We start from the raw sequence: 21,907 nt of genomic DNA on the forward strand, positions 1-21,907 counted from the left end.
TATGGACCTGGTGTATTTTACGATGGCAGGACCCGCCGAAAACGGGCAGCCACTCGGCCCATCGCAGGCCATAGAATCGCCGGTGGGGGGGGGGGGGAGGGGGGGGGGGGGGGGGGCTGCCAACGGCTCCCGAGCAGTGCGCAGCAATTCCCGCTCCCCGAAAAATCGGCACTGGAGAATCCGGCAGCCAACGTCGGGGCGGCGGGGCGGGATTCATGCCGACCCCTGGCGATTCTCTGGCCCGGCAGGGGGTCGAAGAATCCGCCCGCAGACTCATGTGCTTTTAGCTATATACTGGTACCCTGTCATCCTGAGATCTCTGCTCTTGCTACTATCTTTGTATACTGTCATTGTCACTGTGATGGGAGTTGCAGACTTCAATGATTATAATCTGAACCAACTGCATGAATATTTGTTGGTCTTCTCTGTATATATGGAATGATCCTCTGTACTGTGCTGGATTTGGGGGATTTGTTGCATCTTCCGGTTACATAGATACATAGAAGATAGGAGCAGGAGTAGGCCTTTTGGCCCTTCAAGCCTGCTCCACCATTCATTACAATCATGACTGATCATCCAGCTCAATAGCCTAATCCTGCTTTCTCCCCAATGGATACATAGAAGATAAGAGGTGATATACTCTTCGAACTAATGTCTGCAAATTCATTCTGTAATTTTTTCTTCATTATTATGGGGTTAAAGAATCATTGACTGGCTCCTGCAAAGGTACAGACAGGTCTTGTATCTGAGAGAAGGACACCATACTGAGTTATTGATGCCTCTGGTGTGATTGGAGTTGGGGAGATATGTTTTGGTGCATGCCCACACATAGCATGAAGATCTTATCCTATATTTTCGTTGGCAGTAGGAGCACTCACTACATGGGAAGATATGCGCCATTTAACATGTTTCATGGCTTTAACCTCTTCTCCCTCATTCTTTAGTTATCCATTGGCACATACGGATGCACAAAGTTTAACGATTAAGCTGAGCCAACGGTATTCTTGTTAGAACATAGAACATAGAACAGTACAGCACAGAACAGGCCCTTCGGCCCTCAATGTTGTGCCGAGCCATGATCACCCTACTCAAACCCACGTATCCACCCTATACCCATAACCCAACAACCCCCCCCTTAACCTTACTTTTATTAGGACACTACGGGCAATTTAGCATGGCCAATCCACCTAACCCGCACATCTTTGGACTGTGGGAGGAAACCGGAGCACCCGGAGGAAACCCACGCACACAGGGGGAGGACGTGCAGACTCCACACAGACAGTGACCCAGCCGGGAATCGAACCTGGGACCCTGGAGCTGTGAAGCATTTATGCTAACCACCATGCTACCCTGCCGCCCCTTGTTCTCCTGTCTTATTCTGTATTCATCTGTGTTGAGGCATTTATGGTATGCTATATTAATCCTGAGGATTTGTAGGGCAGCACAGTGGTCTAGTGGTTAGCACAACCGCCTCACGGCGCTGAGGTCCCAGGTTCGATCCCGGCTCTGGGTCACTGTCCGTGTGGAGTTTGCACGTTCTCCCCGTGTCTGCGTGGGTTTCGCCCCCACAACCCAAAAATGTGCAAAGTAGGTGGATTGGCCACGCTAAATTGCCCCTTAATTGGAAAAAAATAATTGGCTAATCTAAATTTATTTTAAAAAATCCTGAGGATTTGTTGTAATATTTATAAAATTGAAAAAAAACTCTGATTAAAATATTTTTTTTAAAGCACTCCAGGTTTTCTGAACTATCCTTTCAAATGAAACTTCCTCTTCACTTTTAACAGGTAATCCAGCACCCAGGTTTCCCACCTCTCCTTCCAGATTACCTTTGTCTTGAATGTTTTTACTCAAACTCAGGTACTCACATACCCAGCAGAATTCAATTGCTTCAAACACTGGAAATAAAGATACCAAATCTTACCATTGCTTCAGATATGTGGCTTGTCTATATTCAACCTCATCGTCACTTCTCTTCCTAGGTTTTATTTCAACTTCCATAAACAAAATCCTGTGTTTTTTTATTTGTTCATGGGAAGTGGGCATCGCAGGCTTTGCCAGCATTTATTGCCCATCCCCAATTGCCCTTGAGGGGGCAGTTAAGAGTCAACCACATTGCTGTGGGTCTGGAGTCTCATGTAGGCCAGACCAGGTAAGGACGACAGATTTCCTTCCCTAAGGGCATTAGTGAACCAGATGGGTTTTTTCGACAATTGACAATGGTTCATGGTCATCATGAAACTTTAATTCTAGATTTGTACTGAATTCAAATTTCACCATCTGTAGTGCAGGATTTGAACCTGGGTCCCCAGAGCATTACTCTGGGTCTCTGATTTACTAGTCCAGTGACAATACCACTATGCCATTGCCTCCCGAAGGCAATTCCCTTAACTTCAAACTTCTTGGAAACTTCTCTTTATTCCTCTAGTTTCCTTCACAACCTGTCCTTTAAGTTTCCTTTACTTGTTTTCTTAACCATTATTCCATGTTATGGCTTTTCTTCTTGCAAATCTTAGAGTGATTATCCCTCTCTAGTCTTCTAACACCAATTGCTATATTCAGTTAAAAACACAATCACAAGTACCTTCCTACCATCAAGGTGTCCCAGGTTGCTAAGCAACGTTTTACTTCTCCAAGCTTTTATTTATTTTTCACGCTGTAACTTTCCAACCATAATAGTAGCAGAGTTTTATCTGAACAAACCCCACACATACAGACACCTTTGTCAAACATGAATCTAACTAGAGTTTTACCCTTCCTTACACAGCAATATTAAATTAAACCCACTTAAATTATACCTTATTTCTAAAGCTCAACAATACAAATATAAATTCCTTAAAACTATCTCTGACATCAGGAAGCTAGGAAAGACTACGGTGCTCAACAATTAATTATATAACCAAAGTCTTAAAATAAAGGCCACCACAAACTGCACTTGGGTGGTGAGAAGTGTTCAAAGTGAGTTGTGATAAATATTTATAACAAGTACAGACTTCAGTGTGGCAGCATCTGGATACTCACTGGCCTTCATGAGCAAATCTCCCAAAGCCACATAATGTTTGCCTCAAATGTAAGGGTTACATGTGTATTGTCCAGCCGACCTTACTGCCCATCACCGCACTTAACTCTCCAGAATGGAAAATTTGCTGTGTGTCAAAATCCTGAAGCTCTCTCCCTAATATCACTGCAAGCGTGCTCGTGGCAGTTCAAGAAGGTGTCTCACCATCACCTTCTCAGGGACAATTAAGGAAGGGCAATAAATGATGACCTTGCCAGCAAATTCCAGATCACTCAAATTATTTTTTTTAAATTGCAAGCTTATTTAACAGTACTTTGTGTCCATTTATACAGAAGTGGATAAATTGGCAGTGATTCAAATTCAAGCTAAAAATAAATGAACAGGAGTAACTATTGGATTCAATGTAAGTAACAAATGGTAATGAGAATCCATTCTATGATTCTAAAGAATGGGAAAAGTTAGAAAAAAACCTGGGTCCCTGCACATGATTTCAAAATTAGTACATTAGGGAACTGCGGAAGTTTTGTCATAATCGTACAAAGCTCACTTGATCTAGCAATTATGTTGCCAAATTGTACATTTGTCAATGCAATTCTATTATTGAAGAAAGTTGTGAAAAAGAAACCAGGGACTGAATTAACAGTTTAACAGTTGGTGGAGTATCCGTGCCACCAATGGAAAAGTCCACAGATAAATCATCCCTGCTGATGTCAGTGGCCCTGCAACCACTTTTGGTTGGAGACAGTACTGCCCATTACCTGGTAGGAAATCCTGCCTCTGACAACTGCCAGCTGATCTGAACTACAAGCAATCCCAGAGCCTAAGCACCGGAAGGAGAATGGAGGTAATTGCTGGCGGTGTTGCCATTTAAAGGTCTCAATTGGTGCAAGGGTGGATATTCCACCCTTGGTCTCACCGCCCATAAAATTGAGAATATGTTGAGGCTGGGCAGGAGGATGGTAGGAAGGCCACCTGGGCAATTTTATGGCCCCCAACCTGCAAACTTGCAAGCAGGGGCCCAGACAATTCTGCCCCAGGAAACTATAACCTTATTAGTTTCATGTCAGTTGGGAGGGACACTGCTGCCTTCTGACATCAAGGATCACGTGACTGAGTTTTGCGACAAAACTGAAATGATCAGAGAGAAACAGCATGGCTTAAGGTAAGTCATGTCTTACTAAACCAGTTGGGTTTTTTTAAATAATGAAGTAGAAAAAAGGTGTCTATGGATGCTATCTATATTGACTTCCAAAATACACCCAATATATTTCTGCACAGATTATTAGTAAAAATCATATCACAGGAAATCAGAAAAGCTTTGGACTGGAGATAGATTTTTTTCTTGTGAGGTAAGAGACCAGAGAGTGGAGTTGATGATGATCATTTTGATGCATAAGTGGCTGCATGGCAAATGTAATTCAAAAGGCAACATCAGTTGAAATAAATGCAAACTATGGTGTTGAAAATGTAACACGCACTGAAGTTTTTAAGTGCCTTCATAGTTCATTAATTTCTGTAACTGATTCCAGCCTCAGGATTTGATTGACACTTCAATCCAGGTAAGCAAAACAGAAGTCATTGGCCTGGACATGAAGAGATCAGGTATTAAGTATTCCTATAATAAACAGAATCGAGAAAAAACTATTCCAAAAGTAGTTGTTGAGAACAAATCTGAGAATTTGATCAGTCTTGATCATCTTACAACTTCTCTGCAAATATGAATTTCCAGAAAACGTCAGTAGTTATTAAATAATTTAAAGCTAAGACTAGCTGGAATAATGTAGAGCCTATTATTTTTAAGAGTAATTTATAACTGAGAACAAGCATAATCTAACATTCACCATATATATTCATGATATTTTATGAGAGACTTTGATATCCAAATTTACAGATTACTTTAAGTTAGGAGGGACAGTAAGTAACACAGATTGAGTAGTGCCTCCACCTGACAAGGAAATTCCTGCAAGATTCAGGCATATACCTGTTTGCATAACTGAGGGCTGAACCCAAATTTATTTAGGCCTCAAACTAGCATGTATATGAATATTAGACATGCAAGAACAATTAAGGCTTTACAGTTTGAAGAAAGAGAAAACCATTCCTTCACACTAATTTAATATTGTGAGTTGTTGTACAGAACTGTAAAGAGAAAATCCTTTACCCAAGTAACATGAAATCATGGAGGTAGTCAGAGCCTTACAGACTCCATGAAACTGAGCTAGCCTGTCAGTGGAATTTCAATGTGACAGTCATTAACATAGAGATCAATGGTCACTCAAAAGTTATTAAAGCTCTGTTTTGGCATTCTCCTATTTTTTTACAACCATAATGAACACAACATCCATATATAAAGCAGAAAGATTCCTGTACTAGATGCAGAAATAAAACACCAATTTATACCAGTGAATGCTCCACATGTTACATTTTCCACGTTACACCCTATTTACCTATGGTAATTGATGTTACCTGTCGGTCACATGGTCAATAAGGTACTGTTTGAATAAAAGGCTCCAACGTTTGATGAGGTTCAGAAGTGCCTGCCTGAAAGGTCTGCAATCAATTTTAAACCAAGAATCTAATGTCTTCACGAGTTCAAACTTTAATACCTCTTCATATAGTTTTTCGTAGGAGTCAATCTAAAGAAAGCAGATTATACATTTATTTATAACCACTTTCCACCATGTATACATGCTAAAATGTAAATTAAATATATCAATTAGAAGCAAATTATACATTTTAAAACACATCAGCAGAGAAATGTATTTGTGTAGCGCAGTTCCATGCAGTGTTATGCAGATTTACGTCAACGTGAGTGGCATGGTGGCACAGTGCTGCCTCAGAGCACCAGGGGCCTGTGTTCGATTCCAACCCCGGGTGACTGTCTGTGAGGAGTTTGCACATTCATCCCATGTCTGCGTGGGTTTGCTCCGGGTGCGCCAGTTTCCTCCCACGGTCCAAAGATGTGCAGGTGAGGTGGATTGGCCATGCTAAATTTCCCCTAAATTTCCATAGGTTAGGTGGGGTTACAGGTATCGGGCAGGGATTGGATCTGTGTTGGATGGTCTTTCAAATGGTCAGTGCAGAATCGATGGGTTGAATGGCCTCCTTCTATACTGTAGGGATTCTATGATTCCATCAACTTACCAGGGACAAGCAGCCTTTCAGACAGACCGGCGGGAAAGTCGGTGGGGGCAGAGAATTCAAGGGGGTCCCAAAACGACTTTCGCGCTGGTGGAATTTCCCCATTTGCTTGTCCCTGATCCCGCCTATTAAATAATGGGGATCATGTCATGAAAGGTCAGGAACTCCATCGCCACATATTTAAATGCCATTAGCAGGCTTCCCCAATGTATTAGCCTCCCCCCCCTACACCGACTGACTTTTACAACAGGTCTGGGCCAATGGGGAACGGACAAATGGTCCCTGCCGGGGTTGCACAGGTAAGTACAGCCTCCAAGGCAGACAGGATCATGCATGGGTAGAACCTTGGCTGTGCCCCCTGACACTGGCAGGAGCTTTAATTGGGAAGGTTCAGGGTGAGGGGCTTCCCTGGGGAAGGTCCCATGTCCATCGGGAGTTCATTTTTAAAAATCGGCCGTCCTATAAAAAGTGGGCTCCATACGTCAGGAACTGAGGTTGCTGCTCTCAACGCAGGTCCCGTCCCTTGCATTTCTTTTTCAGAGTGTTTGAAAACTTACCGGAGAAGCCAGCAAAGCAGTGGTGAACTGCCCTCTGCTTTTCCCTCTCGAGACAAACACTTTGAAACAAAATAAGAGGATTACACCCTCTGTTCTTCAGTAATATCATCATTAGAAGTGGTGCTATGTGGACAAATTTCTTCACTATAATCGCAAGCCAAGAAATGTCATGCAGCAGTTCTTGGTCTACTGGCATTGCTTCATTAGAAGTGCGGCAGGAACTCTTCTTATACATTTTTTGGATAATGGCAATGTGACAACAGTTGAAATGGAACAACTTTATAGAATCTCCCAGCTTTTATAGGGCAATAGGATTTAGTGGAACAATGCTATGCATTTTGTTATCTCACTTTGCATAAAGATTCAAACTAATTTGTAAAACCTCCATCAAGTTCCCAGTAGGCATGCGTGAGCAGTTTAAAATCGAGGCGACTGGGTAATAGTTATCCTCTTACTTAGTTATCCCTTTTAAAGCAACCCTCATTTCTCCTCAGATGATATTTGATAGTGGTGACTAAAACTGAAATTCTTCTTCAAACGATGGAGGATGTCTGAACACCAGCCCTGAAACATCTTTTGTGATCCTTGACCTCAGTATCACTTAATATCTTTCCTTCTTCTCAGGTAGGTTGTTTTGACACCCAGGGTGTGCGTGCAGTCAGTTCCAACCCCGCAGACCCCAGAGTCCCAACAAAAAAGAGTTAACCAATAATTTGTGATTTCCAAAGATCTTTAACTCTTGACTGCTCCAATAAGTAGACACCAGATTTGTAAGTAAAACATTAACAAACTGTTCATTAATAAGAGAAAAAGATGAATTTAGAAAGAAATAACAGGTCTACCAGTTTACCTAATCCCAAAACCCCGTCCCACCCTCCACCCAGACACATACCAGGCAAACATACGGGTAGGGCAGGAGAGGATTAAAACCTGGGGATCAGCAGGTGCTATCCATGCCAGCGGTATGCCTAATGGCCCCTGTCCTGCATCCCCATGTAGGGGCTCCTGTGGGCATTGCCTTTGGGTGGACCGCGTGATGCCGCGCCAATGTGAGGTGGCTGGTTGGGTGAGCAGAGGGTATGGTAGAAGGTGGGCTGCGGAGGTGGTGAGGGTACCCATATGGCCGGGGGCACTCACCCTTGCATCATCTTACTGAATCTGTTATGTTCTGCCTCTATGGTCTTGGCAAATTCCTAAATTCCCAATCTCAACATCATACTTTAAGTGTGTTTTAGCCACTGATTTATCTGAAACTTGGTAACATACTCCAAGCTACTTAGTAGACCAGTAATTACAATCTTAGCACATAACCATCAAATGCATTTAAATTTCTGCTATTTTAAACCATAGGTGACATTCTCTGCCCCCCCCCCCCCCCCCCGCCCCACCTCACGGCATGTTTCTCGACAGCAGGAGGCAGCCCACCATTGGCTGGTGGCGGGATCATTTGGTCCCACTGCTGTCAATGGAATTTACCATTTAATGCACCCCACGCTGTCGGTCAGGCTAGAAGATCCCACTGACATGAACAAGCGTAAGATCTCGCCCCATATTACTGCACTTAAAATAAGTTGAAAAGGAAATTTAATAACATAGAGATTAAACATTCATATGGGAATATATTTCTTTCTTGCTGCAATTTCCAGGCTGATATATGTATATTTTGAAAGATAACAAAAGGGCAGCACGGTAGCACAAGTGGGTAGCACTGTGGCTTCACAGCGCAGGGTCCCAGGTTCGATTCCCCGCTGGGTCACTGTCTGTGCAGAGTCTCCACGTTCTCCCCGTGTCTGCGTGGGTTTCCTCCGGGTGCTCCGGTTTCCTCCCACAGTCCAAAGACGTGCAGGTTAGGTGGATTGGCCATGCTAAATTGCCCTTAGTGTCCAAAAAGGTAAGGAGGGGTTATTGGGTTAGGGGATAGGGTAGAAGTGCGGGCTTAAGTGGGTCGGTGCAGACTCGATGGGCCGAATGGCCTCCTTCTGCACTGTATGTTCTATTTTCAACATAAAATTACCTGATTCTTAAACTGTTCAAGAGTTGGTGGAGTTGGAGGAACACCTCCTTCACCATAAGACTCTATTTCTTCCTGAGTGAGCACGCGCCCATATATCAGAAATTCTTCCAGAAATTCATTACGATCGTCCACCCACAAATACGAGAAACTATCAAATGATTCTTCATAATCCTCTGCTTGTTTCATTGTGGTTATCACCTGAGACATTATTTCTTCTCGCATCTCGGACAAATCTGACATCTCTTCAAGATCTATCTATAATTAAAGAAAGAAGATAATAATTTAGATAGTTTGTTGCTTTCACAGATGATGGAATAATTGCTCTGATACTATATGAATTAAACTCAAATTAAAATGATAGATGCACTTAGTTTAGAACATAGAACATAGAACACTACAGCGCAGTATGGGCCCTTCGGCCCTCAATGTTGCGCCGACCTGTGAAACCATCTGAAGCCTATCTGACCTACACTATTCCATTTTCATCCATATGTCTATCCAGTGACCACTTAAATGCCCTTAAAGTTGGCGAGTCTACTACTGTTGCAGGCAGGGCGTTCCACACCTCTACTACTCTCTGAGTAAAGAAACTGCCTCTGATATCTGTCCTATATCTATCACCCCTCAATTTAAAGCTATGTCCCCTCATGTTGGTCATCACCATCCAAGGAAAAAGACTCTCACTGTCCACCCTATCTAACCCTCTGACTATCTTATTTGTCTCTATTAAGTCACCTCTCAGCCTTCTCCTCTCTAACGAAAACAACCTCAATTCCCTGAGCCTTTCCTCGTAAGACCTTCCCTCCATACCAGGCAACATCCTAGTAAATCTCCTCTGAACCCTTTCCAAAGCTTCCACATCCTTCCTATAATTTGGTGACCAGAACTGCACGCAGTACTCCAGGTGCGGCCGCACCAGAGTTATGTACAGCTGCAGCATGACCTTGTGGTTCTGAAACTCAATCCCCCTGCTTATAAAGGCTAGCACACCATATGCCTTCTTAACAGCCCTATTAACCTGGGTGGCAACTTTCAGGGATTTATGTACCTGGATGCCAAGATCTCTCTGTTCATCTACACTACCAAGAATCTTGTCATTAGCCCAGTACTCTGCATTCCTGTTACTCCTTCCAAAGTGAACACCTCACACTTTTCTGCATTAACTCCATCTGCCACCTCTCAGCCCAGCTCTGCAGCTTATCTATGTCCCTCTGTATCCTATAACATCCTTCAGCACTATCCACAACTCCACCGACCTTCGTGTCATCTGCAAATTTACTAACCCATCCTTCTACACCCTCTTCCAGGTCATTTATAAAAATGACAAACAGCAGTGGCCCCAAAACAGATCCTTGCGGTACATCACTAGTAACTGAACTCCAGGATGAACATTTGCCATCAACCACCACCCTCTGTCTTCTTTCAGCTAGCCAATTACTGATCCAAACCGCTAAATCACCTTCAATTCCATACTTCCTTATTTTCTGCAATAGCCTATCATGGGGAACCTTATCAAACGCCTTACTGAAATCCATATACACCACATCAACAGCTTTACCCTGATCCACCTGTTTGGTCACCTTCTCAAAAAACTCAATAAGGTTTGTGAGGCATGACCTACCCTTCACAAAACCGTGTTGACTATCGCTAATCAACTTGTTCTTTTCAAGATGATTATAAACCCTATCTCTTATAACCTTTTCCAACATTTTACCCACAACCGAAGTAAGGCTCACAGGTCTATAATTACCAGGGTTGTCTCTACTCCCCTTCTTGAACAAGGGGACAACATTTGATATCCTCCAGTCTTCCAGCACTATTCCTGTTGACAAAGACGACATAAAGATCAAGGACAAAGGCTCTGCAATCTCCTCCCTGGCTTCCCAGAGAATCCTAGGATAAATCCCATCTGGCCCAGGGGACTTATCTATTTTTGACATTTCCAAAATTGCTAACACCTCCTCCTTTTGAACCTCAATTCCATCTAGCCTGGTTGACTGAACCTGCGTGTTCTCCTCGACAACATTGTCTTTCTCCAGTGTAAACACTGACGAAAAATATCCATTTTAATGCTTCCCCTATCTCCTCTGATTCCACACACAACTTTCCACTACTATCCTTGATTGGCCCTAATCTTACTCTAGTCATTCTTTTGTTCCTGATATACCTATAGAAAGCCTTAGGGTTTTCCTTTAAGATTAATCCAGTAGTTTTAAAAAGGAAATTGATCAAAGAAAACTTAGCTTGTATTAACATTTTTTCCAAAGAACATATACTGTCATGGCAAAAACAGTATATACTGGACAATTTCAGCAGGTCTGGACAGCATCAGTGGAGAGAAAAGGGAACTAATGTTTCAAATCTGGATGAATCTTACGGGAAATGGGGTCAGATTTATACTGGAGTGGCGGGTGGGGGCTGCTGGATAGGGGCTAGTAATAGGTGGAGATAGACAAAGATGCCGGGATCGGGACAGAAGACAAAAGGAATGTAAATAGGGGTGATTAAGGCTAAGAAGGGTGCTGATGGTGGCACATAAAGAGATTAAAATATGTGAATGGCAGATCAAAGGTGAGCAGTGTTTTAAAGGGCAACTAGGAACAATTGACCCAAGGAGTGGGGGGGGGGGGGTGACAATGATGAGGGAAAAACAGATCAATAGAAGAAATGAAAATAAAAATAAATTGACAGAAATAAAAATGGGGTGAAGGTGGAGGTGACAGGTGGAGACGACAGACTGTGAACTCTCCTCCACCTTCAATCCATTTTTATTTCTAGCAATTTATTTTTATTTTCATTTCTTTCTTCCGGCCTGCCCCTCCTATACCTCTGGACTCCCCTCCACCCTCCACCTTCCCTGTCCGTTCCTTGCGGTCTCGTAGGCTCCCGTATGCCCATAACCCACCCCGCCTTGCTCTATGGCTGTTGGCCTGGAACAAGTTGATGAATGGCCTCCACGCTTTATGGAAGCCAGCCTCTGACCCGCAGATAGCAAACTTGATCTTCTCTAGGTGGAGAAGACTGCCACTCTTGGGCATAACTCCACCCTCACAACTTTGGACATTGCCTCAAAGAAGGCTGTCCAAAACCCGACAAGTTTGGAGCATGCCCAAAACACGTGGGCGTGGTTGGCCGAGCCTCTCAGGCACCGTTCACATTTGTCCTCCGCTTCGGGAAAGAACCTGCTCTTTCGGGTTCATGCCAGGTGCGCTCTGTGCACCACTTTCAGCTGCATGAGCTTTAGCCTTGCACTTGAGGAGGTGGATTTGCCCTGCTCAGTGCTTCGCTCCAGAGTCCCCATCCAATTTCCATCCCTAGCTCTTCCTCCCATTTTTCCTGTGTTTCATCCAGTGGGGAGCGTGTCCTTTCTACTAGTCATCCATACAGGTCCCCGCAGTTTCTCCTCCCCAGATTGCCCACGTCCAGAAGCTCCTCTAATATTGTGTATCTCGGTTCACCAGCGTGTGCTTATATCCTGATCCTCATGAACCAGAAGTCCAGCTGTGGGTCAATGATCTCAATGCCTTGTGGGTGCCGTAGGAGAGAAGAAAGTGAAGGGAGTAAACCCCAACAGAAAATTGGAATGGAGTCCCATTGTTGGTTATCTGTTATTTATCAGGCCGCTTCCTGGCAACACCTGCAGCTGAGTTGATACCAAAGGTTTCTCATTTCCTTCATTTCTCTGAATAACAATAGCAATGAGAGGGATGTCCTGATGTGAGGGCAACTCTGGATCTCAATATCATTTCCCCATGGCTTTGTCCAGGAGAGGACACATGTTTTTCTGCCAGGGGACATTCCAAGACAGATATGTGAGCATGGAGTGGGTTTCACAGTAGAAAACACACTACCTGTGACAATTAAAATATCCCCCTCGCCCACAGAAGGCTCCGAGAGACTTCTTATTCTTTGTTTGCAAACAAGCATGCACCCAGTTAACCTCATACATCTAACATTCATCTCCACCCCAGATGTCAAGATATTGAGACACTTATTGCCTCAATAGAATTCCAGCACTGTGGGACTGTATCTTCTAGGGTATGGTTCCAAACTGGGGTCCGCAGACCCCCAAGAATGGGTGAAGAGCTTCCAGGAGGTTTGCAAACTGGCAGTTACAATGTGACTGGCAACGGCAGCAGTTCGAATTCAGGGGCAGTTGACCAAGTTTTTTAAAATGACAGAAATTAAATAGGCCAATCAGAGCAAGGCCTCTTGGAGCCCTGGATGCTGGTAGGCTGATTAGTCCGCTGCTCAGCATCCAGTGATTGGCGATTTTGATTTCTTCCATCTTGCTGTTGCTGGGGATAAAAGCCCTTTGCCAACAGCAAAGATTGTGGGTGGTGCAGTATGAGGCACCATTGATGCCGTTCTCATGAAAGTGGCCATTGCTACCAACTGTCCCTCCATGGACCATGGAATATCAAGTAACAGGCATCCACACTTGGAAAGCCACATGGGAACTCCCTAGTGGTCTCCCCACACAGCAGAGGGCCTTCCCAACACAGGCATGACATGTTGGTGGATAGTTTAAGTAGCCCCCCAATGAACAGTCAGGCTGTCAACCTTTCCAGTATTGGTAATATGGTATGGTGACAGAAAGACTTAAGGCTATACTCCTGAAACCTCACCCTGCCATCAAAAACAAGGTGCCAAAGGGCTGGGAAATTCAGCGTTCTTACTTCATTGCTGTTAAGCATTTCAGTGTTGCCTCCGTAATAAAGAAATCACACAGTTAGATTATTGCTTACAGATGCATTAGTTTGTCATAATTTCCAGAGTGTTAAAATAATGGTAATTCAAATGAAATACATATTTGAATCAGACCACAATATACATTTAGAACCCTGATCATTGCAATATTGGATGGACAGAAAGATAACAGGCAACAATAATATGCATCATTTTAGGGAGAAAAGGTTCTCCTCAGGAAGGGCCTCGATAAAGTATATTAGTTAGCAGATTACATTTGCCATGGAGGTCAAGAAGAACATCAATGAACTAATTTACAGTTTTCAGCAAATATCAGTTACAGCAAATTCCATAACAAGTTATTAAAAGTAATTATAGCACAAATAAAAATAGAAGCATTCACTAGATTTTCAGATTTTTAAAATAGTTTTCTCATTGATGCTTATAAAATGAGAAAACCAATCTTTTCACCGTAAATCTGTGTAACCGAATTATATTTTAAAATGTGATTATGTGGCTGTTAATTTCAGACATGTAAGAAGTCTTACAACACCAGGTTAACACCAATTTCAGACATGTATTCTTTTCAACATTGCAGTATTATATGAAAGAGAAATTTGAATGCACAGCTCTGTTTCTGATTTACCTTGATTCTCTGGGTGCAATCAGTGCTGCGAGCTACTACCAGTATGGGGGTCTCCAGTTATATTACTGAAGAACACCATATATAGGCCAGACAGGTAGTAGCCTACAGCACTGCCTGTCCCCAGGATATCGATGAAATCTGCATAGTGGGGATAACAGAAATGAATTTCTCTCCCATAATCTTTCGCTGATGTACGATAAATTGAATGGTCTCACCTGATATTTCTTTCGCGAAACATGCTTTGCTAAACGTGGGACAAGGCCAACTAGTTTGTATATATCATTCATCAAAGTGTCTATGAGGTTATAGAATTCACTGCCTATTCCTATAGTTGGACGAAATTCAGTATCAGACTCAGTGAGCTCAAGACGTACTTCAAATAGTGGTGAAGTGTGAACCTAGTGATCACAAACATAGAAGAAAATAATTTAGTTTCAACAAGTAAACGTCACTGGTTGCTAAATATGTTGGGAAAAAAATTTCCATTGTTGCTCACAAAGGTGAAAATTTTACAGATTGTTCAAATGGTTTTAGAATGCTTTTTTATAGGTTTGTTACAAAAACAATTAATGGACATCTTTCCACATCATGTTATATCTAAGAGAATATTCAAAATAAATTTCTACTTTTTCTACATTTAACAATTTATGTTTAGCATTATAGAATGATAAGAGAAAAGTGGGCCATTCAACCCATCACCCCTGTGCTGGCTCTTTGAAAAGATAACTAATTACACTTCTGTCTTCCATAGGCCTGTAATACTTTTCCTTTATCGACTTCCTGTTCAAAAGGTAATACAAGGAAATAAAATTATACAGAATATGCACTATACAGGCCATTGGGTCCAACCAGTCCTCTCAAGCCTCCTCCCAGTCTTCCTCAGCTAATTCAATCAACCAACCCCTCTCATTGCTTTTCCTTTATTTGCTCAGCAAGCTTCCCCTTAAATGCATCTACTGTGTGCCTCAACTATGTTGATGATGAGGTTCCACAGATATTGGTCTCGCCAATGATGTACTCATTACCAGTGAGGTCAAGGAGATGTGGTCAATGTCGAGGTTGATTATGGCAGACTGCGAGACAAACTCAATAAACAAAAGTGGCTAATGTATTTCAACGGTGTGAGGTATTACATTTGGTATTAAAAATATTCTGGTCCGGCTTTATTCCCTCACTTGTTAGCACATGTCCTAAGTAGTTGATTTCATGAAGACTTGTTTTACACTTTTCTTTCTTCTGATTTAAGTTCCTATCTCTAGCTCTTGCCAGCACCTGCCTCAGTCTGTGTTCGTGTTCATCGTATGTGGCTCGCCAGATTAGCACATCATTAATATAAATTCCCACATTCTCTAACCTTTCAAATAGCTGTCTCATTGTTCAGTGGCATACCTCAGGAGCTGAATCAATACCAAAAAGTAAATGTAAAATCGTGCAGCATCCGAGTGGTATGTTGAAGGTCCAGAGATAACAGTTGCATTCACCCAGCTTGACCTGCCAGAAGCCTGAACTCACATCCAAGGCTGAATAATGCAAAAACATTAGCCAGCTTACAAGTGACCTCTTCTACAATGCAGCCGACAGTGCTCTCTTTGTACGGCCTGGTTTTGGTCTCTGGGAACGAGACAGACACACAGATTCTCATCTCATTTTTCCACAATGACAATTGGATTAACCCACTTGATGGTTCTTCAGTTTTCTTGATGATGTGACGTTTCTCCATTCTGTCCAACTCTGCTTTCCGTTGGTCTCTAAGCATTACTGATACTTTCCTGGGTGGTGTATTTGGGGGTCACAGTTTAGTCTATCTTGATGATGTGTTCTCCCTTCAGTCAACCAATCCCCTTTGTACTCAGGATATTAGGCGAAGCAATCATACTTTTGATAAGTGTCAAATTTTAATAAGATTTGATTCCAAGAAAGGTTGTTGCATCATTTTTCATACTGTAAATGGAAGCACTGGAGACTGTTTTCTGAAGTTCACATGAGTGTGTATTGGCCTTCTACAGCAATTTCATCACTTGTGTAAGTAGACACCTTAGTTTGTTTTAGTAAGCTGCATTCCTTTACTTACCTTAAAATACAGGCTTATGCGCCTGTGTCAAGCTTGACATCCACCAGCATGTTGGCAAATTTAAAATCAATCTCCATTCATCTTCTTTCGTATTTGCTGTTCCTATACAAATGAAAAGTTCAGATTCAGTGACTGTGTCACCATGTGCAATCGTGTGCATTTTCTTCAATTACACATCTTAGCGTAGTTCATCACTGTTCTTGCACTGCTTTTTCGTAGGCTGGATAGCTATGTGGGAAGTGTGGTTATATGCTTATGGGCTATATCATAGGTGGAAGTACAGACGCACCATGCAGTCTCTAGACCAAGGTCATGTGACCTATGACTCTGATGTAAAGGGAGACACATCCGGCCATCTGCAGAAGACAATTGAGAGGGTAATAAGACATACATGTGAATGGTCAGTGCCAGGTGCAAGTTCCAGAGGAGTAGTTAGCAGACTCCATGATAAGGTGTTCTGTATCAGATTGCTATCTTACCACACGAGACTGAATAAAAGATTCTGGTTTGGACAAGTCGCAGCGTTTGGCGGATTCCTTCAAAAAGTACAAGACCAAAGACAACATGGTACCACGAATGCTGAAGATTTAAAGATAGTGACAGCAGTGACAACACTAGGTATCTAGGTATTCGGCTTGAAGACCGGGTCTGGTGAACTGCAGCCTGAGGAGACCCAACGCATAAGAAAATGCTGAAGCTCGAGATAGACAGACTGGGGGCTCCCCACCATCTTCAGATGTCCAGTAATTGAGAGGTGAGAATTGGCGACTGTTCAATCAGCAGTTCAAACTCTATGTTGCGGCTGTGGGCCTACAAGCCCAGCCTGATGAAAGGCGAATTAAATTGCGGCTAAGAGTGGCAAGTCCATAAGCGCTTGAATTGTGCAACTCATTTGTGTTCGATAATTCGAAGGATCACAAGACATTTGATGAAGTGATGAAGCACTTTGATAAGCATTGTTCCCCTAAGAAGAATGAAATGTTTGAGCGTTATATGTTGCATATGCGTACCCAGAAACCTGACGAATATTTGAGTTTTGTCACGGATTGAGGCTGAAGCCCAGTCATGCAACTTCAGTGACCTGAAACCTTTGTTAATCCACAACCAAATTGTCTTTATTTTACTTGATGATAATCTTCGGGCGATATTATGGTGGGAGGAAGATTTGGTGCTGGAAAAGGCAGTGAAGATTTGCCAGGCGAGCGAGATAGTTGTACAAAGAATAGGTACACACTGCTCAAATAATTTTGGCGCCAACATGGAAGAAGAAGCCAGTGCCATTAGTGCTGTGACGCAAATCATGAAGAAACGTGGTCTCATTGCGGGTGGCCATTTTAAGTGGCCGACAGGAGCCACGCCGCCATCTTGTGCCAAATGTGTGGCACTCGACATGCCCCGCGGCAATGTCTGGCATTTGGAAGAGTTTATTCCAGGTGCGGCCATGTTGGACATTTTGTAAAACAATGTTTTGCACGCTCGACCATGGAGCATGCACGAGCGGTGCATGCAATAGATGAAATAAACACGTAAGAGCAGTTTTTCGACACATCGTGGCGAGAAACCAGAAAACTCTGAGAAACAAAGCTAAAAATAAAATCGTAACAAAGACTGAAGATAATAAGAACACTCTGAAAACCTTTACGTCCCTACTCAAATCGAGGAAATGCTGAATGATACTTTAATTCGTTGTGACTTTGACCCTAAAGCAACGGCCAACCTCGTTAGTTGACATGCTTAGCTAATGCTAAACCTGCAACAGGACTTTGCTGATCGGCAAGGGCTGATGATAGACTTCAGAACAAGGGGCAAAATTCTCCCCTACCCGGCGGGGCGGGGGGTCCCGGCGTAGCGGAGTGGCCCCAACCACTCCGGCGTCGGGCCTCCCCAAAGGTGCGGAGAATTCCGCACCTTTAGGGGCCAAGCCCTCACACTGAGGGGCTAGGCCCGCACCGGAGCGGTTGGCACCACACCAACTGCCGCCAAAACCGGCAACAACGGCCTTTGACGCATGCCGCCCGGCGCCGGGGCTGGCCGAAAGGCCTTCACCGGTTTGCGCATGTGCCGGTGCGTCAGCTGCCGCTGACGTCACCACCGACGCATGCGCGCTGGGGGATTCTCTCCTGCCTCCACCATGGTGGAGGCCGTGGCAGCGGCAGAAGAAAAAGAGTGCCCCCACGGCAGTGGCCCGCCCGCCGATCGGTGGGCCCCCATCGCAGGCCTGGCCACTGTCGGGGCACCCCCCGGGGTCCGATTGCCCCACACCCCCCCAGGACCCCGGGGGGCCGCTCGCGCCACCGATCCCCGCCGGTTCGCGCATTGTGCCGGTGCGTCAGCTACCGCTGACTTCACCACCGGTGCATGCGCACTGGGGGATTCTCTTCCGCCTCCGCCATTGTGGAGGCCGTGGCGGCGGCAGAAGAAAAAGAGTGCCCCCACGGCAGTGGCCCGCTCGCCGATCGGTGGGCCCCGATCGCGGGCCTGGCCACCGTGGGGGCACCCCCCCGGGGTCCGATCGCCCCGCGCCTCCCAGGACCCGGGGGCCCGCTCGCGCCACCGATCCCGCCGGCACAGAGGTGGTTCAAACCATGACGGCGGGAGAGGCCTCTCAGCGGCGGGACTTCGGCCCATCCGGGCCGGAGAATACGGCAGCACAAGAACCCGTAGCCTCCCGCCAGCCCCCGCCATTCACCGAGGCGGGCGGCGGGGTTGCGGCATGCCATCTTTTTGCAGGTGGGAAGAATTCTGGACATGGAGGGGGCGAGATTTTCGGCGGCCCCGGGCGATTCTCCGACCCTGCTGGGGGTCGGAGAATTTCGCCCAAGAACTCTGGAGACATAGAACATAAAACATAGAATGATACAGCGCAGTACAGGCCCTTCGGCCCACGATGTTGCACCGACATGGGAAGTCAAAAACTAAGGCCATCTAACCTACACTATGCCATTATCATCCATATGCTTATCCAATAAACTTTTAAATGCCCTCAATGTTGGCGAGGTCACTACTGTTGCAGGTAGGGCATTCCACGGCCTCACCACTCTTTGCGTAAAAAACCCACCTCTGACCTCTGTCCTATATCTATTAACCCTCTAATTTAAGGCTATGTCCCCTCGTGCTAGCCACCTCATCCGCGGGAAAAGGCTCTCGCTGTCCACCCTATCTAACCCTCTGATCATTTTGTATGCCTCTATTAAGTCACCTCTTAACCTTCTTCTCTCTAACGAAACAACCTCAAGTCCATCAGCCTTTCCTCATAAGATTTTCCCTCCATACCAGGCAACATCCTGGTAAATTCTCCCTCTGCACCCGTTCCAAAGCTTCCACGTCCTTCCTATAATGATGGCGACCAGAACTGTACGCAATACTCCAAATGCGGCCGTACTAGAGTTTTGTACAGCTGCAACATGACCTTATGGCTCCGGAACTCAATCCCCTCTACCAATAAAGGCCAACACACCATAGGCCTTCTTCACAACCCTATCAACCTGGGTGGCAACTTTCAGGGATCTATGTACATGGACACCGAGATCCCTCTGCTCATCCACACTGCCAAGAATTTTACCATTAGCCAAATATTCCGCATTCCTGTTTTTCTTTCCAAAGTGAATCACCTCACACTTCTCTACATTAAACTCATTTGCCACCTCTCAGCCCAGCTCTGCAGCTTATCTATGTCCCCTCTGTAACCTGCAACATCCTTCCACATTGTCTACAACTCCACCGACTTTAGTGCCGTCTGCAAATTTACTCACCCAACCTTCTGTGTCCTCCTCTAGGTCATTTATAAAAATGACAAACAGCAACGGCCCCAGAACAGATCCTTGTGGTACGCCACTCCGTAACTGAACTCCATTCTGAACATTTGCCATCAACCACCACCCTCTGTCTTCTTTCAACTAGCCAATTTCTGATCCACATCTCTAAATCACCCTCGATCCCCAGCTCCGTATTTTCTGCAATAGCCGACCGTGGGGAACCTTATCAAACGCTTTACTGAAATCTATATACACCACATCAACTGCTCTACCTGTTCAGTCACCTTCTGAAAGAACTTGATAAGGTTTGTGAGGCATGGACCTACCCTTCACAAAACCATGCTGACTATCCCTAATCATATTATTCCTATCTAGATGATTATAAATCGTATCTTTTATATCCTCTCCAAGACTTTACCCACAACAGACGTGAGGCTCACCGGGCCTATAGTTACCGGGTTATCTCTACTCCCCCTTCTTGAACAAAGGGACCACATTTGCTACCCTCCAATCCTCTGGCACTATTCCTGTAGCCAATGATGACATAAAAATCAAAGCCAAAGGCTCAGCAATCTCTTCCCTGGCTTCCCAGAGAATCCTAGGATAAATCCCATCAGGCCCCGGGGACTTATCTATTTTCACCTTGTCCAGAATTGCCAACACTTCTTCCCTACGCACCTCAATGCCATCTATTCTAATAGCCTGGGTCTCAGCATTCTCCTCCACAACATTATCTTTTTCCTGAGTGAATACTGACGAAAAGTATTCATTTAGTATCTCGCTTATCTCCTCAGCCTCCACACACAACTTCCCACCACTGTCCTTGACTGGAACCTACTCTTACCCTAGTCATTCTTTTATTCCTGACATACCTATAGAAAGCTTTTGGGTTTTCCTTGATCCTACCTGCCAAAGACTTCTCATGTCCCCTCCTTGCTCGTCTTAGCTCTCTCTTTAGATCCTTCCTCGCTTCCTTGTAACTATCAAGCGCCCCAACTGAAACTTCACGCCTCATCTTCACATAGGTCTCCTTCTTCCTCTTAACAAGAGATTCCACTTCTTTGGTAAACCACGGTTCCCTCGCTCTACCCATTCCTCCCTGCCTGACTGGTACGTACTTACCAAGAACATGCAATAGCTGTTCCTTGAACAAGCTCCACATATCCAGTGTGCCCAACCCTTGCAGCCTACTTCTCCAACCTACACATCCTAAGTTATGTCTAATGGCATCATAATTGCCCTTCCCCCAGCTATAACTCTTGCCCTGCGGGGTATACTTATCCCTTTCCATCACAAATGTAAAGGTCACCGAATTATGGTCACTGTTTCCAAAGTGCTCACCTACCTCCAGATCTAACACCTGGCCTGGTTCATTACCCAAAACCAAATCCAATGTGGCCTCGCCTCTTGTTGGCCTGTCAACATATTGTGTCAGGAAACCCTCCTGCACACATTGTACAAAGAACGACCCATCTAATGTACTCGAACTATATCTTTTCCAGTCAATATTTGGAAAGTTAAAGTCTCCCATAACAACTACCCTGTTACTTTCGCTCTTTTCCAGAATCATCTTCGCCATCCTTTCCTCTACATCCCTAGAACTATTAGGTGGCCTATAGAAAACTCCCAACAGGGTGACCTCTCCTTTCCTGTTTCTAACCTCAGCCCATACTACCTCGGAAGAAGAGTCTCCATCTAGCATCCTTTCCGCCACCGTAATACTGTCCTTGACTAGCAGCGCCACACCTCCCCCTCTTTTGCCCCCTTCTCTGAGCTTACTAAAACGCCTAAACCCCGGAACCTGCAAACAACCATTCCTGTCCCTGCATCTATCCATGTCTCTGAAATGGCCACAACATCGAAGTCCCAGGTACCAACCCATGCTGCCAGTTCCCCTACCTTATTTCGTATACTCCTGGCATTGAAGTAGACACACTTCAACCACCTACCTGAACACTGGCACCCTCCTGCGAAGTCAAATCTGTGCTCCTGACCTCTATACTCTCAATCTCTCC

At 44.6% G+C, this 21,907-nt stretch overlaps 1 protein-coding gene across 1 annotated transcript in view; it reads right to left on the bottom strand.

Annotated features, from left to right (window-relative positions):
- The window catches only part of LOC119953684 (dynein heavy chain 17, axonemal-like), an 821,504-nt gene that overhangs the window by 537,323 nt on the left and 262,274 nt on the right, over positions 1-21,907 (bottom strand). The window contains 3 exon segments of the mRNA XM_038778213.1: positions 5,486-5,655; positions 8,732-8,986; positions 14,282-14,464. Coding sequence (XP_038634141.1) covers positions 5,486-5,655; positions 8,732-8,986; positions 14,282-14,464 — 608 coding nt within the window.

This window comes from Scyliorhinus canicula, chromosome 18 (genome assembly GCF_902713615.1).
Source record: "Scyliorhinus canicula chromosome 18, sScyCan1.1, whole genome shotgun sequence".
NCBI classification, from domain to species: domain Eukaryota; kingdom Metazoa; phylum Chordata; class Chondrichthyes; order Carcharhiniformes; family Scyliorhinidae; genus Scyliorhinus; species Scyliorhinus canicula.